We start from the raw sequence: 14520 nt of genomic DNA, 5'->3' as shown, positions 1-14520 counted from the left end.
AGCACAATGGCTCTTCAATCCATTAAAGACCATTGAGGAATTTCCGGCCGTACAGTTTTGACAAAAAAAGGATCGGATGGGAACGTAATATTTATCTTTCAGTTCGTGAAAGATACTATTATCACTAAGGTTCACCTTGTTTGACCGAGCATGATCTTTGCCTTCCATTGTGTCTGGTTTCTTAGTTGTGATTGTTTTTCAGTTGGCAAACTTTCAAGTTTCTCAGTATATTATTTGCAGCTAACGTCGCACCTCTCCAGACCACGGAACTCTCTCGTTGAAGGTCTTGTCACAAACTAACACAGCAACAAATGAAGTTATTCACGGCGTTTTTCTTGCTTTTCGTCGGTTTGTGGAACGTTCAGCTGGGAGACTCATGCGGTCCATTAACGCCAATGGAACAGCCGAGGAGGCCTCAACCAACCTGCAACCACACAAAGTAGGCTTATATGCAATTGACTGACTTTTCAATAACACATTTACCGTTTCGGCGCCCTCTTTGATTAATAACTAATTTACCTGATAGGTACTGAATGCTGCCCTGGTACGTGTAGTGCGCAAAATAGCTAATAGGATGACGAAACAATAACAAAAAAGAACAGCAATTTATTTTCAGTATTTTAGGTGAACAGTTATCGAGAGATCAGCGTCCTACTCTAGTCCCTTGTAAATTAGGAGACTCAAAACACATCCTAGTCATTGAGCTGCGCAATTCTTAGGCTTTCATTGGTTTTAAATGGTCTTTGACGACACAGATTTGAGATATTTATATAACCAAGTCGCGTACTTAGCCTTGCTCGTCTTGCATTTCATGACCCAAGATGTACCCCCTGTAAAACGGTTTACAATTTCATCGGAATTATGCCTGTTGTTTGGTCCAAGTGCAAATTTTCCTGTTCGTTTACTCAGAAGTTCCTTTTGCGTGTTCATGGATCTCGGCCGCGTCTCAGTCCACAAAGACACACATGGGGAACTTGTCCTGCATCGAGCCATTCTTACTTACCTCACGCTTGGTCAATAGCCAATATTTATTGACCTAAAAATTATTCCAGACGAGAGCTCGGAGCAAGAATGTAAAGCATAGCTAAACCACTGAAAAGTTCAGAATTTTGTTCATTAGAATAATTAACTATCATTTTCTCCCCAGAACTAACAGTACCGGTAGTGCAGGTTTAGAGATCACTCTACCACAAGAGGTATGCAATACTGTTAACATTTCGTATTCCTGATTCCGAGAAGGAGTCGTTGTCTAGGCATGTGTGCTTAAAGGTAACCGACGCAAGCGTATTTTATGCAGATAATTTATCTTTAACTTATGTTTTATCCAGGTTGATTCTGTGTTGTGGAGTATCGTTGAAGATGGAGCCCGTCGAGGACTCGCCGAGTGCCAAAAAGTGTTTAACAGCAACCGCTGGAGCTGCCCAGTGGAGATGTACAAGAAGTTGCCTATCTTTAATAACAAGACATTTCCTTACGGTAAGTCTGATGTATTGTCTTTTTGCAGCATTTTTTACTAGTAAAACTGTCATGTATAATAATACTTTTATATATGTTTCAGTTCACTTTATTTTCGATTTATTTAACGAGTTTCCTCTTACTATTAGTAGCTTTGGCTCATTTTACTTTGGCCTTTAGCCAACAAAACAGAGGGGCCATCAGTCCTCATTAGTCGGGCTCGCTCTGCTTAGCCCGTGAACAGGCTCCAGATGAGGTTATAGGTTGCCTCGTCCAAGTGTTCAGTCAGTTGGGTTGCAGCGCAGAAAACGACGAGAGCCAGGAAATTGAGATCGGGGGCCTTTGTGCGAGGAGGAGTTCTCTCGCCTTCCGCTCTCTGCTTTGCGCTCCAACTGAACTGAACTCCTGGAAAAGATTACTAGGGCGAAAAAAATACGAGCGAGCGGTGGTAGAGAGCTTAGACCCATATTCTCCCAGTACGGTTTTCGCGCTTGGTTTTTAAGACATACAATGAACCGTAGCGAGCGAAATTCTTTGAACATCTTGTAAAGTTGTATTCTACTAGAACTTCGTGGATCTGATTGCTCCTCCAGAGAAAATGGTTCTTCAATTATTGTCCTGTTGTTAAGGGAAAATATGTTCGCTGATATGACTCGGTAGTTCTATTATTCGCCATTTTCTTGCAGCCACTCGAGAAACAGCGGTTATTCACGCCATCAGTGCTGCCGCTATCACCGACGAAATCGCACATCAGTGCAGACATAACATGACACCCGGGTGTGACAGCTGTCCCAAGAAGCCAACAATATATAACGCACATGAAGTGGTTACTTGGGGGTGTAGTGATAATATCGAATTTGGAGAGAGGGAGACTGTGCGCTTCACAGACAGACTGGAAACAGGACCTGATGCTTTGGTGGCAGTGAACCGACACAACAACAGAGTAGGAAGAGAGGTAACGTATCACAGATTTTTTTTTTTAATCATTATAATGTAGCTGGATTATATTCACTGTCTCAGCGCAACTTTCAGTTGTTTTTGTGCGTACCGCCCTAACATAAAAGCAAACTGTTCAGGCAAAAAAGTGGCCACAATGACGATCCATTCATGACGAAACTTCAACGTTAATTAATGGCAGGTCATTTTCTTTTATGGATAACAGGTTCTTCGAAGTAGTGCCAAAATTGACTGCATTTGCTACGGTGCTAAGCGCACATGCGAATTCAAACATTGCTGGAAGGAAATGGCGCCTTTTGATGTCGTCGCATCAAAGCTGAAGGAGAAATACTTTGATGCTGTGCAAGTGTGGTTCCTAAACCGCAGGCTTCAAGAGCGAGTGGGCGATCAGTTCCAACCAGTCTCTAAATATAAGGGCGACAGGCTAGTTTATCTCCACCCCTCCCCACACCCCTGCGAACGAAACGACACTCTGGGCTACCCTGGAATGCTGGGACAATCGTGCAGAAGCGATGTGGCCAAGGACAAATGTGAAATATTCAGTCTTCTCTGTAAACATGGTTGTAACTTGAGAGTTGATAAGGTGGAGCGTTACAAGCAAGTTGATTGCAAGTGTAAATTTATTTGGTGCTGCAGAGTTGAATGCGAGAAATGTGCGGAAAAGTATTTTGAAATAACTTGTAATGCCCCTAAACCAGTGGTGACAGGTATCCAAGCTCGAGCGTATCCCTAAATGTAGCATTTAAGGCTGGTGTTCACGAGCGCATAAGCATAAAAAGCAACAAACGCAGACGAGCACAAACGTGCCTATAAAATAAGGTAAAGCCTGTATTGGAGCTAAGTGACTCATCAGGCCGGAGCTTTTCTCCGGTTAGAAGCATGAAGCAACTAGGAGTATTTCTACTCTCCCCTGGATGGGATGCTGGCATTTATACACATGGGTGGAGAGAGGCACTGTGAGAGTAAAGTGTCGTGCCCAAGAACACAACACAATGTCTCCGACCAGGGCTCGAACCCAGACCGCTCTATCCGGGACGAGCGCACTAGCCATGAGGCAACCGCGCCTCCACGTGACAATAAGGTAGCGAGCGCTTATTAATCATCTTTCGTCTGCTCATGTTGATTATGCTTATGCCCTAGTGAAAACTAGCCTTTGAAGAAGCACTTTGATTTCAATATATATCTTAAAAGATGAGTTAAAAATCAGATTTTGGATGAGATCGTAGAGCCAAATAGGTGGGTTACTCGCTTGATTTTTATTAAAAAAGGGGCATTTCTTTTCAAGTATAGTCTTTGCTATTCTCCCCAAGCAAGGGTGAAAAGGTAACAAAATAAATTCATTAATACTACATTGTGATTCAATTGTTATAGGAACATATTTATCTATATCAAACAAAAATTTCTTATTATTATCTTATCTTATCACTGATTACTTTGTGCCAGCTGGTGACTAACGCGCCGAGGGGTTTCTCAAAGTGTTCGGGGTTTACTTTTACGAGGCGGGGTGATGCCGTCCGTCCCACCTTGGAGCTAGTTTGTTTACTTACTGTTTATCATAACTTAAATCGCCGTAAAATCATTTGTAGACATAAGAAGATTGAAATAAAGTTGATGTTGGTCAATCAATTGAATCAGTTGAAGTTTCTTCTTCTAAAACAGAAAATTGACTTTGACGGAAGCCTGAAGAATAGAATGTGTTACTGAAACATTAACGCTACTGGGGCTATGTGGTGCTGCTTAGCAGAATTGTCGTCTTTGATCATAAGAGCGCACGAAAAGCGCTTGTCGCTCCGTATTTTGCGCGACCATTTCTTTCTCACGCCTTTTTTTCACGTCTCGCTCTACGGACCACGAAAGCAAGAGGCAATACTCGTAGTCTATCTGAGCGTATGACTGAAAAATACGAGAATTATTAAAGATCTTAGTGCGTTTACATCAATACAATTTTAGGCCGTCGGTACGACTCTAAATTGTGAAGAACTTGCAGGTTTTCTATGAGCGTTTTCTTAGCTTCTCCTTGAGACGATTGGCTCACACGGAAAACGCATCTATCGACATAGCCTCTTCCAGGCGTTCAGCTAGTTGGCGCGCAGCGCGAGAAACGTCGCGCGCAAAAAAATAAAAATAAAAAAAGCGCCGGGCGTTTTCTATTTTTTCGCGCACCGTTTAGCGCTGTGCCCAAACGAACTGAACGCCAGTAAGAGGCTACTATCGACATGGGTTTGGACTCCGAGTTTCCGTCACCTAAAAGGCTCCCCCTATCTCACTGCTAGGGCTAGCTGGTTTTACATTCAGTCCACCCGCCATTACATTCAGAATCTGCAAAGGCAGCTTCTGGTAAGCATGTTATTTGGATCACTTGCCAAGAACAAGGCCATTTCTGCGTCCATAACTAACCAATTTAGAGGCCCCACATGGGGAAGTGAAACGTTTTGCGGGCTCATCTCCCCTGCTTAGTACAGTCTTTATGTTTTTGTTCTAGGCCCGTCCATAGCTCGTAAGGTGCTTACACACGAAGGGACAATGCAGCGACAATATCATGAAAAGTTCACAAAAGGGGACATTTCACCGAGGCGCGTGGCGGGACATGTAGCAGCGACAAAATCGAAGCACATACACACATAAGGAAAAGCCGCGGGGTAACGCCCAAGATACATACTCTTGCGACGCGTCCGGTCCGTGTATGTGTGTCGAGGTTTTGCGAAGGTTGTCCTCGCTACTTGTACTGCTTGTAGCACAGTGTGTAACTCGTCGAACCTCGTAGGAAATATTGTGGACAAAATTTTGCACGGATGCGATGTCCCCCACTCCCCCGGGCGGCTCCCATGTTAAAAGGACGAGGGAGCTCGTTGTAGGAGTTAAAAAAGCGGATTTGGTATCTCTTAGCGTGTTCAGCCTCAAAAGGTCCACCGGGGGGAGCTTTCGCGGTACCTGTTCGGGTACTGAGCCGAAGAAAATTTGACAGGCGATAATGTTTTGTTTTAGAATTGGTATCTCTTAGGGGTGAAAAAAATTTCAAGCCACGCCCACAAAACAGGATCTTGTTACCTCTCAGGGATTTTTTCCAAAATTTCTGACTAGCCCCCCCCCCGTCCTTTTTATATGGGAGTCTCCCCCCTCCGGCCCCTCCCCTCTCGTGTGAACAGCAAATGATTTGGTCGCTGTTGGGTGTTGCTGTGACACGTCTCTCTCACGCGTAGGGAACTCTACGTTCCTTTGGACTTCTTTACAGCCGAGTCCTGTTCAGGGGCAGCATTGATACGCTTTCACCAATAAATTGCATTCTTGTGTAGTGATTAACGTTTGTTTTAATAGTCTTTAAGATACACATTTCTCGTGAAATTGAACAGTGTCCACATTTCTCCTTTCGATTATCGCGAAGCAACTATAACAGTAAAATGTTGATATCTCCCAGAACAGCTCGTAAGTTCTGAAATAAAGCTCGCTCTTCGACTGCTAAGTGGTACGGTTCGCGTGCTAAAACATACACTCTGTGACAACAGTCTGTGGTGACGGGCGACCGGAAGGCCTTCTGACCAAAGTCAGCTTTCCTCCAAGCTTCATCTTGTATTTACCTGTAAAAGAAAATCACATAACCAAGTTGTTCTAGTACAAAAAAAAAGATTTGTTCTAGCTTGAGAAACTTTAACAACTTAAGAATAAAACAGTAAGGAGTTTGCCCATAATTCACAATCAACGAATCAACGAATGAGGCATTATTTATTGACTGTATAGTACTTAAAACGAATTTGCCACTGCTATTGGGTTAGGGCACTCGCCGACCAAGTCGAAAAGCGAGGGTCTGTTTCTAGGGGTGGAGGGGACGGGGGGGGGGTGGGGGAGTGCGGGCGAGGGTGTGCTTGTACTTACGATGTCATCGATCTTCAGAATACTACGGACAGTCTCGGAGGCCAACTGAATGGCACTGGTTGACACAAGCAGTGGTTGAAGAACGTTCTCTTCCAGAATATTAGTGATAGTGCCCTGAAACGAGAAATGTCGTAGAGTAAAGATGACACAGGGACAAGTTACACTTTATTTATGCATTGAAAATCGGTACGTGTTGTTTTTCGGCTCTCTCCTTGCCAGGTAATGGTAAGCACTCCCGAGGTCGTGGCGTTACGTGACCGTGCACAGTGAGGCTGAAAACTCGACTAACGCATTAACTCGTCGGTACCAATCCAAACACCTGAGTAGAGAGAGCACTATGACAGTAAACTATCTTGCCCAAGAACACAGCCATGTTACCCCGGCCTGAGCTCAAACCCTCGCCACTCGATCCAGAGTCTAGCGCACTACCCATTAGGCCAACGCACCTCCACTCAAGCAGTAATGAGTATTACCAAAGTTGTCAAGCTGGGTGACTCAAATCACGGAGCCTTAACTGTTTTCATTTTTTACCCAGCCTACCTTTCTAACGTTTATTCTAGTTGTAGTTTCGTTATCTCTTGCTTGCATACAGTCTTACCTCCGGAGTCGAACCTCTATTACGCTGCCAACTATTAAGCGGCCACCCCCTACTAAGCGGCCAGTTATCAAAGTCCCGATATTATTGTCAGTAATATATTGCAAGTAAAACCCCTATTAACCAGCCGCCTCTATAAAGCGACCGCGGCCACCTTTTGGTCATCCCGACGAACGTTTTCCTATTGTCTTTACCCCCATTTAACAGCCACCCAAAATTTTAAAATATAGGTAGTTTAGTTTTGTTTTCGAAAAGCCGATGACGACAAACGTCCGAATTAGAAATTGACTACTGATAAAAAATACGCGTTTATCCTGATTGTCTTGACGTAATTCCAAGTTCATTAAGAATTTTAAAACCCAGTGGTAAAATATATTCAAAGTACACTAACCCTATCAACCGACCAACGCCTATTAATTAAACGGCCACCTGCCGGGGTTTGATATACAGCAGAATGACATAGCATTGTGTCATATGATGTAGAAACAGTTTATGGTATCTGACTTGCTTTGCTGCCGACCACTGACAACACGGTATAGACATGAAGAGCATAATTTAAGAACTACTTTTCTATTTTCCATCAATTATTTCACGAAAAAGAGGCTTCGTCGCACCAGCAAAATATATGTAAAATGCTTTTTTCTCCGCGAAAGAAACGACCCCTTGAGAATAACGAGCCCCCGACAGTAACTAGCCCCAAGTGCAGCTAATTTCGAAGGTAACGAAGATCGTTACTTTCGGAATTTTAAGGTATATGATCCAGGTATGTGCTGAAACGCTGGGCTCCAAGTGTTAAAGTCAAAGTCGTGCTAAAATCAGACAAGTCGTTAGTGAGATCTTTCAAGTGAAGGTGATGCCATTTGCTCACCAAGTTATTTGTTTTCATGGGTTATTCTTTTTTCCTGAATTATCAGCGTTCTAAAGAGAACCACCGGGGGTACTTCCTAGTAATGAGCTAATGGGGATGGGCCACTAGATGGGGTCGCATTTTCATGAGTGGATTGATTATCTCTGGATGGGATCGCATTTTCACGAGTGGATTGGGTTGCTTTTTCGATAGAGTTACTACAAGAGGTTGCACATTTTGAGGATTTCGGGGATAAGAAAGTTCTGAAAAGTAGGGATTTGAAAATGGAAAGATTAATGGTGAAAAGTCTTTACCGTTCCACATTCAGTTAAACAAATGTGTCACTTCATTTTACGATGAATTAGTTAAATAAGTTGCATGGGATCACGAAAATTAAATGGGTTCTATAATTGGTCACAGAATTGATTATAATGGGGTAATTGTTCTGAGAGGCCAGCTGAGCACGTACATACCCAAGTAATTGACAACCCAGTGATGTTTCTTAAAGCGTCTCGTTTAATTCTGAATTTCTGTTCTTTCTCAGTGACGAAAGATTAGCGTCAGTCTTGTCTTCCTCATTAGCAATTAGCCCTGGCAATTAAGTGACCCCCTTACACATAGTTTTGACAAAAGAGGATTGTATGGGAACGTGATATTTATCTTTCAGTTCATGAAAGATACTATCATCACAAAGGTTCACCTTCTTTCACCGAGCACAATGGCTCTTCAATCCATTAAAGACCATTGAGGAATTTCCGGCCGTACAGTTTTGACAAAAAAGGATTGGATGGGAACGTGATATTTATCTTTCAGTTCGTGAAAGATACTATTATCACCAAGGTTCATCTTGTTTGACCGAGCATGATCTTTGCCTTCCATTGTGTCTGGTTTCTTAGTTGTGATTGTTTTTCAGTTGGCAAACTTTCAAGTTTCTCAGTATATTATTTGCCGCTATCGTCGCACCTCTCCAGACCACGGAACTCTCTCGTTGAAGGTCTTGTCACAAACTAACACAGCAACAAATGAAGTTATTCACGGCGTTTTTCTTGCTTTTCGTCGGTTTGTGGAACGTTCAGCTGGGAGACTCATGCGGTCCATTAACGCCAATGGAACAGCCGAGGAGGCCTCAACCAACCTGCAACCACACAAAGTAGGTTTATATGCAATTGACTGACTTTTCAATAACACATTTACCGTTTCGGCGCCCTCTTCAAGTTGGATTACTAACTAATTTACCTAATAGGTACTGAATGCTGCCCTGGTACGTATAGTGCGCAATAAAGAACAACAATTTATTTTCAGTATTTTAGGTGAACATTTAACGAGAGATCGGCGCCATGTTGTTCTATGTTGGATTAATAACTATATGTTGCGTTTACAAAGATTTCAAACTCAACGCAACTCAGTGAATATTGTTCTGATAAAACTTGAACTAAGCCGGGAAATAATAATGGCAGATATTGATGACTTCACTGATAAATATGGAGCGCCACGCCATTTTACCTCCTTCAAATGAAAACCCCAAATTTCCCCCAATTTGAACGTGTTTTTGTAAGTGCCTTTATTCAAAAAAGCACCACTCAAGAGCTATACCCCGCCCCGAATAAGAGCGATGGTTTATAGCTCCGCGAGCGGGCAAAATCATCCTTGGCAATGAATCAAATCCATGGGGTCGGGGGAGGGAGGGGGCTGGACTGGGGGTCAGAACCTCCCACTTCCCCTATCGTTATCTCCCAGCTCCCGCCCTTTTGCGTCCCACTCCAGTCCCTTGTAAATTAAGCTTGCATGGAGCTTGCATTACATGACCCAAGACGTACCCTCTGTAAAAGGGTTTACAATTTCACCGGGAATTAAGCCTGTTGTTTAGTCCAAGTGCAAATTTTCATGTTCGTTTGCTCAGAAGTTCTTTTTGCGTGCTCATTGATCTCGGCTGCCTCTCCGTCCACAAAGACACGCGTAGGGAACTTGACCAACATCCAGCCACCCTCACTTACCTCACGCTTGGTCAATAACCAATATTTATTGAGCTTAAAATTATTCTAGACGAGAGCTCGGAGCAAGAATGTAAAGCATAGCTAAACCACTGAAAAGTTCAGAATTTTGTTCATTAGAATCATTAACTATCATTTTCTCCCCAGAACTAACAGTACCGGAAGCGCAGGTTTAGAGATCACTCTACCACACGAGGTATGCAATACTGTTAACATTTCGTGTTCCTGATTCCGAGAAGGAGTAGTTGTCCAGGCATGTGTGCTTAAAGGTAACCGACGCAAGCGTAGTTTATGCAGATAATTTATCTTTAACTTATGTTTTATCCAGGTTGATTCTGTGTTGTGGAGTATCGTGAAAGATGGAGCCCGTCGAGGACTCGCCGAGTGCCAGAAAGTGTTTAACAGCAACCGCTGGAGCTGTCCAGTGGAGATGTACAAGAAGTTGCCTATCTTTAATAACATGACATTTCCTTACGGTAAGTTTGATGTATTGTCTTTTTGCAGTCTTTTTCAGTTCACTTTATTTTCGATTTATTTAACGAGCTTCTTCTTACTATCAGTAGTTTTGGCTTACTTTACTTTGGCCTCAGTTTAGCCAATAAAACACAGGGGCCATCGGTCCTAATTAATCGGGCTCGCTGTGCTTGGCCCGTGAACAGGCTCCAGATGGGGTTAAGGTTGCCTCGTCCAAGTGTTCAGTCAGTTGGGTTGCAGCGCAGAAAAAGACGAGAGCCAGGAAATTGAGAGCGAGGGGCTTTGTGCGAGGAGGAATTCTCTCGCCTTCCGATCTCTGCTTTAACCTTGTTTTCTGGGAGCGCCATTTTCCGCGCTGCCCTCCAGCTGAACTGAACTCCTGGAAAAGATTGCTAGGACGAAAAAAATACGAGCGAGTCGGTGGTAGAGAGCTCAGGCCCATATTCTCCCAGTACGGTTTTGGCGCTTGGTTTTAAGACATACAATGAGCCGTAGCAAGCGAAATTCTTTGAACATCTTATAATGTTGTATTCTACTAGAACTTCGTGGATCTGATTGTTTATCCAGAGAAAATGGTTCTTCAATTATTGTTCTGTTGTTCGAGGAAAATATGTTCGCTGATATGAGTCGATAGTTCTATTATTCCCCATTTCCTTGCAGCCACTCGAGAAACAGCGTTTATTCACGCCATCAGTGCTGCCGCTATCACCGATGAAATCGCACATCAGTGCACACATAACATGACACCCGGGTGTGACTGTCCCAAGAAGCCAACAATGTATAACGCACATGAAGTGGTTACTTGGGGGTGTGGTGATAATATCGAGTTTGGAGAGAAGGAGGCTGGACGCTTCACAGACAGACTGGAAACAGGACCTGATGCTTTGGTGGCAGTGAACCTACATAACAACGAAGTAGGAAGAGAGGTAATGTGTCACAGATGTTTTTTAATTATTATTGTGTAGCTGAATTATATTCACTGTCTCAGCGCAACTCTAGGTCGTTTTTGTCACAGGCGGCCCAAGCTCTCAATGTTATGCTTTTTTTTTTTTTCCTTTTTATGCGAACGTTCAGGCTAACGTGACATATGGCATGTACTATTACATAACGACCGAATTTGACCACGCGAAACATGACTCCCGCCTTGCAGCATATGGAGGTGTTGTGTTACAACGGTTTGAATTTATAAAGGTTTGTATGGGAATGCAACGGCTTTGCTTGAAAAGCCAATTATTCCTATATTTTGTGAATAAAATCTACTTACCCTGTTGCTGTGTTGTATTCTTTGTTGTTTGCCAGCTCCTCGGGCCGATCTAACGCGATTTCGGCGAGCTATCGTTGTGTGGGTTTCCACTACTAAAAGAAAGACAAGGCCGGACACTGATTTCCGGAGTGCCCGCCGCTCGAAGCGAATAAATCCACTGAAAATAACCCTGCCGACTCAATTCCTCCGTAGAATCGAAGAAGAAATGTTGAAGTTCCATGTCAGTTCACTCGCTACGCGATTCCGTCCACAACGCCTTCGCAACGATACATTTATTTTGAGATTGCTTCGCTCGCAAACTCGAAAACAGCCGCGTCACAAAAGTTAGGACACTTTCGCGGTGTTGGGTAACTATAATTAGCCCGACCGGGGGTAGTCAGCAACGATTTGTCAACGGTCAAACCAAAATGCTCCCCGGGTAACCGGGCACTCCCTCAATGGGTTTGACAACTAAAGCACGAGGGTACCCGGGAAGCATTTTGGTTTGACCGTTGACAAATCGTTGCTGACTACCCCCGGTCGGGCTAATTAAAGTTACCCAACACCGCGAAAGTGTCCTAACTTTTGTGACGCGGCTGTTTTCGAGTTTGCGAGCGAAGCAATCTCGAAATAAATGTATCGTTGCGAAGGCGTTGTAGACGGAATCGCGTAGCGAGTGAACTGACATGGAACTTCAACATTTCTTCTTCGATTCTACGGAGGAATTGAGTCGGCAGGGTTATTTTCAGTGGATTTATTCGCTTCGAGCGGCGGGCACTCCGGAAATCAGTGTCCGGCCTTGTCTTTCTTTTAGTAGTGGAAACCCACACAACGATAGCTCGCCGAAATCGCGTTAGATCGGCCCGAGGAGCTGGCAAACAACAAAGAATACAACACAGCAACAGGGTAAGTAGATTTTATTCACAAAATATAGGAATAATTGGCTTTTCAAGCAAAGCCGTTGCATTCCCATACAAACCTTTATAAATTCAAACCGTTGTAACACAACACCTCCATATGCTGCAAGGCGGGAGTCATGTTTCGCGTGGTCAAATTCGGTCGTTATGTAATAGTACATGCCATATGTCACGTTAGCCTGAACGTTCGCATAAAAAGGAAAAAAAAAAAAAAGCATAACATTGAGAGCTTGGGCCGCCTGTGTTTTTGTGCGTCCCGTCCTAACATAAGAGCAAACTGTTCAGGCAAAAAAGTGGCCATAATGACGATCCATTCATGACGAAACTTCAACGTTAATTAATGGCAGGTCATTTTCTTTTATGGATAACAGGTTCTTCGAAGTAGTGCCAAAATTGACTGCATTTGCTACGGTGCTAAGCGCACATGCGAATTCAAACATTGCTGGAAGGAAATGGCGCCTTTTGATGTCGTCGCATCAAAGCTGAAGGAGAAATACTTTGATGCTGTGCAAGTGTGGTTCGTAGACAACAAGCTTCAAGAGCAAGTGGGCGATCAGTTCCAACCAGTCTCTAAATATAAGGGCGACAGGCTAGTTTATCTCCACCCCTCCCCACACCCCTGCGAACGAAACGACACTCTGGGCTACCCTGGAATGCTGGGACAATCGTGCAGAAGCGATGTGGCCAAGGACAAATGTGAAGTATTCAGTCTTCTCTGTAAACGTGATTGTAACTTGAGAGTTGATAAGGTGGAGCGTTACAAGCAGGTTGATTGCAAGTGTAAATTTATTTACTGCTGCAGAGTTGAATGCGAGAAATGTGCGGAAAAGTATTTTGAAATAACTTGTAATGCCCCTAAACCAGTGGTGACAGGTATCCAAACTCGAGCACATCCTTGAATGTAGAATTCAAGGCTGGTTTTCACGAGCGTATAAGCATAATAAGCAACAAACGCACACGAGCACAAATGTGCCCATAAAGTGACGTGAAGTCTGTATACGAGCCAAGTGGTCCATCAGACCAGCGCTTATCTCCGGTTAGTTGCATGAAGCGACTAGGAGTATTTTTACTCCTCCCTGGATGAGATGCTAGTCCATCGCAGGGTTATACCCAGGTGGTATCCATTTATACACCTGTGAGAGTAAAGTGTCTTGCCCAAGAACACAACACAATGTCTCCGACCAGGGCTCGAACTTGGACCGCTCGATCTGGAGACGAGCGCACTAACCAATGATGTCAATGCGCCCCCACGTGGCAATAAAGTAGCGCTTTTTTATTCGAAACATTCTTCTAACAAAAGGCGCTTATTAATCACCTTTCATCTGCTCATGTTGCTTATGCTTATGCCCTAGTGAAAACTAGCCTTTGAAGACGCATTTTTATTTCAATATATATCTTTAAAGTTGATTTAAAAATAAGATTTTTGATGAGATCGTAGAGCCAAATAGATTTTTCACTCGCTTGATTTTTACGACAAAATTGGCATTTCTTTTCAGCAATGCAATAGCCACTGTTACTGTCCTTCAAGCAAGGGTGAAAGGGTAACAAAATAAATTCATTAATGCTATGATTGTGATTAGACTGTTATAGAAACATATTCATCTCTATCAAACAAAGATTTCTTATTTTATTTTATTTTTATCTTATCGCTTATTAGTTTGCTTTGGCCACTTTATGTCAGCTGGTGACTAAGGTCCCGAGGGGTTTCCCAGATTGTTCGGGGTTTACTTTTACGGGGCGGGGTGATGCCGTCCGCCGCACTTTGGAGCTAGTTTGTTTACTCACTGTTTATCGTAACTGTAATCGCACGTAAAATCATTTCTAGACATAAGAAGATTGAAATAAAGTTGATGTTGGTCAATCAATTGAATCAGTTGAAGTTTCTTCTTCTAAAACAAAAAGTTGACTTTAACTGAAGCCTGAAAGACAGAATCTGTTACTGAAACATTAACGCTACTGGGGCTATGTGGTGCTGCTTAGCAGAATTGTCGTCTTTGATCACAAGCGCGCGCGAAAAGCGCTCGTCACCCCAGATTTTGCGCGACCATTTCTTTCTCACGCTTTCTTTTCACATCTCGCTCGACGGACTACGTAAGCAATAGGGAATACTCGTAGTCTATCTGAACCTACGACTGAAAAATACGAGAATTGTTATAGATTTTAGAGCGTTT

The 14520-nt window shown here is 43.3% G+C and overlaps 2 protein-coding genes across 2 annotated transcripts; both read left to right on the top strand.

Annotated features, from left to right (window-relative positions):
- The first annotated feature begins 164 nt into the window (after nt 1-164).
- On the top strand, nt 165-4043 carry LOC110042543 (protein Wnt-8b-like). The gene is made up of 5 exons (XM_020747925.2): nt 165-439; nt 1148-1196; nt 1329-1476; nt 2142-2410; nt 2618-4043. The coding sequence occupies exons 1-5, from the start codon at nt 312-314 to the stop codon at nt 3143-3145; spliced, it is 1122 nt and encodes a 373-aa protein (XP_020603584.2). The 5' UTR covers nt 165-311; the 3' UTR covers nt 3146-4043.
- A 4552-nt stretch (nt 4044-8595) lies between these two features.
- On the top strand, nt 8596-14219 carry LOC110042536 (protein Wnt-8b-like). Its single transcript, XM_089292056.1, has 5 exons — nt 8596-8874; nt 9863-9911; nt 10044-10191; nt 10850-11115; nt 12721-14219. The coding sequence occupies exons 1-5, from the start codon at nt 8747-8749 to the stop codon at nt 13246-13248; spliced, it is 1119 nt and encodes a 372-aa protein (XP_089148182.1). The 5' UTR covers nt 8596-8746; the 3' UTR covers nt 13249-14219.
- The last annotated feature ends 301 nt before the right edge of the window (nt 14220-14520 follow it).

Source organism: Orbicella faveolata, unplaced genomic scaffold (genome assembly GCF_042242905.1).
Source record: "Orbicella faveolata isolate gen_17 unplaced genomic scaffold, um_ofav_v1 contig_24, whole genome shotgun sequence".
NCBI classification, from domain to species: Eukaryota; Metazoa; Cnidaria; class Anthozoa; order Scleractinia; family Merulinidae; genus Orbicella; species Orbicella faveolata.
Note: the sequence above shows the minus strand (reverse complement) of the source record. Positions and strands in the feature narration are given on the sequence as shown.

What these genes read in the sequence shown, in the direction of transcription:
- LOC110042536 (XM_089292056.1), top strand. Translation starts at nt 8,747, where the DNA reads ATGAAGTTATTCACGGCGTTTTTCTTGCTTTTCGTCGGTTTGTGGAAC. An exon ending in TAACATGACATTTCCTTACG is followed by an intron (nt 10,192 to 10,849) that starts GTAAGTTTGATG and finishes ATTTCCTTGCAG; the next exon opens with CCACTCGAGAAACAGCGTTT. An exon ending in ACAACGAAGTAGGAAGAGAG is followed by an intron (nt 11,116 to 12,720) that starts GTAATGTGTCAC and finishes TATGGATAACAG; the next exon opens with GTTCTTCGAAGTAGTGCCAA.
- LOC110042543 (XM_020747925.2), top strand. Translation starts at nt 312, where the DNA reads ATGAAGTTATTCACGGCGTTTTTCTTGCTTTTCGTCGGTTTGTGGAAC. An exon ending in TAACAAGACATTTCCTTACG is followed by an intron (nt 1,477 to 2,141) that starts GTAAGTCTGATG and finishes ATTTTCTTGCAG; the next exon opens with CCACTCGAGAAACAGCGGTT. An exon ending in ACAACAGAGTAGGAAGAGAG is followed by an intron (nt 2,411 to 2,617) that starts GTAACGTATCAC and finishes TATGGATAACAG; the next exon opens with GTTCTTCGAAGTAGTGCCAA.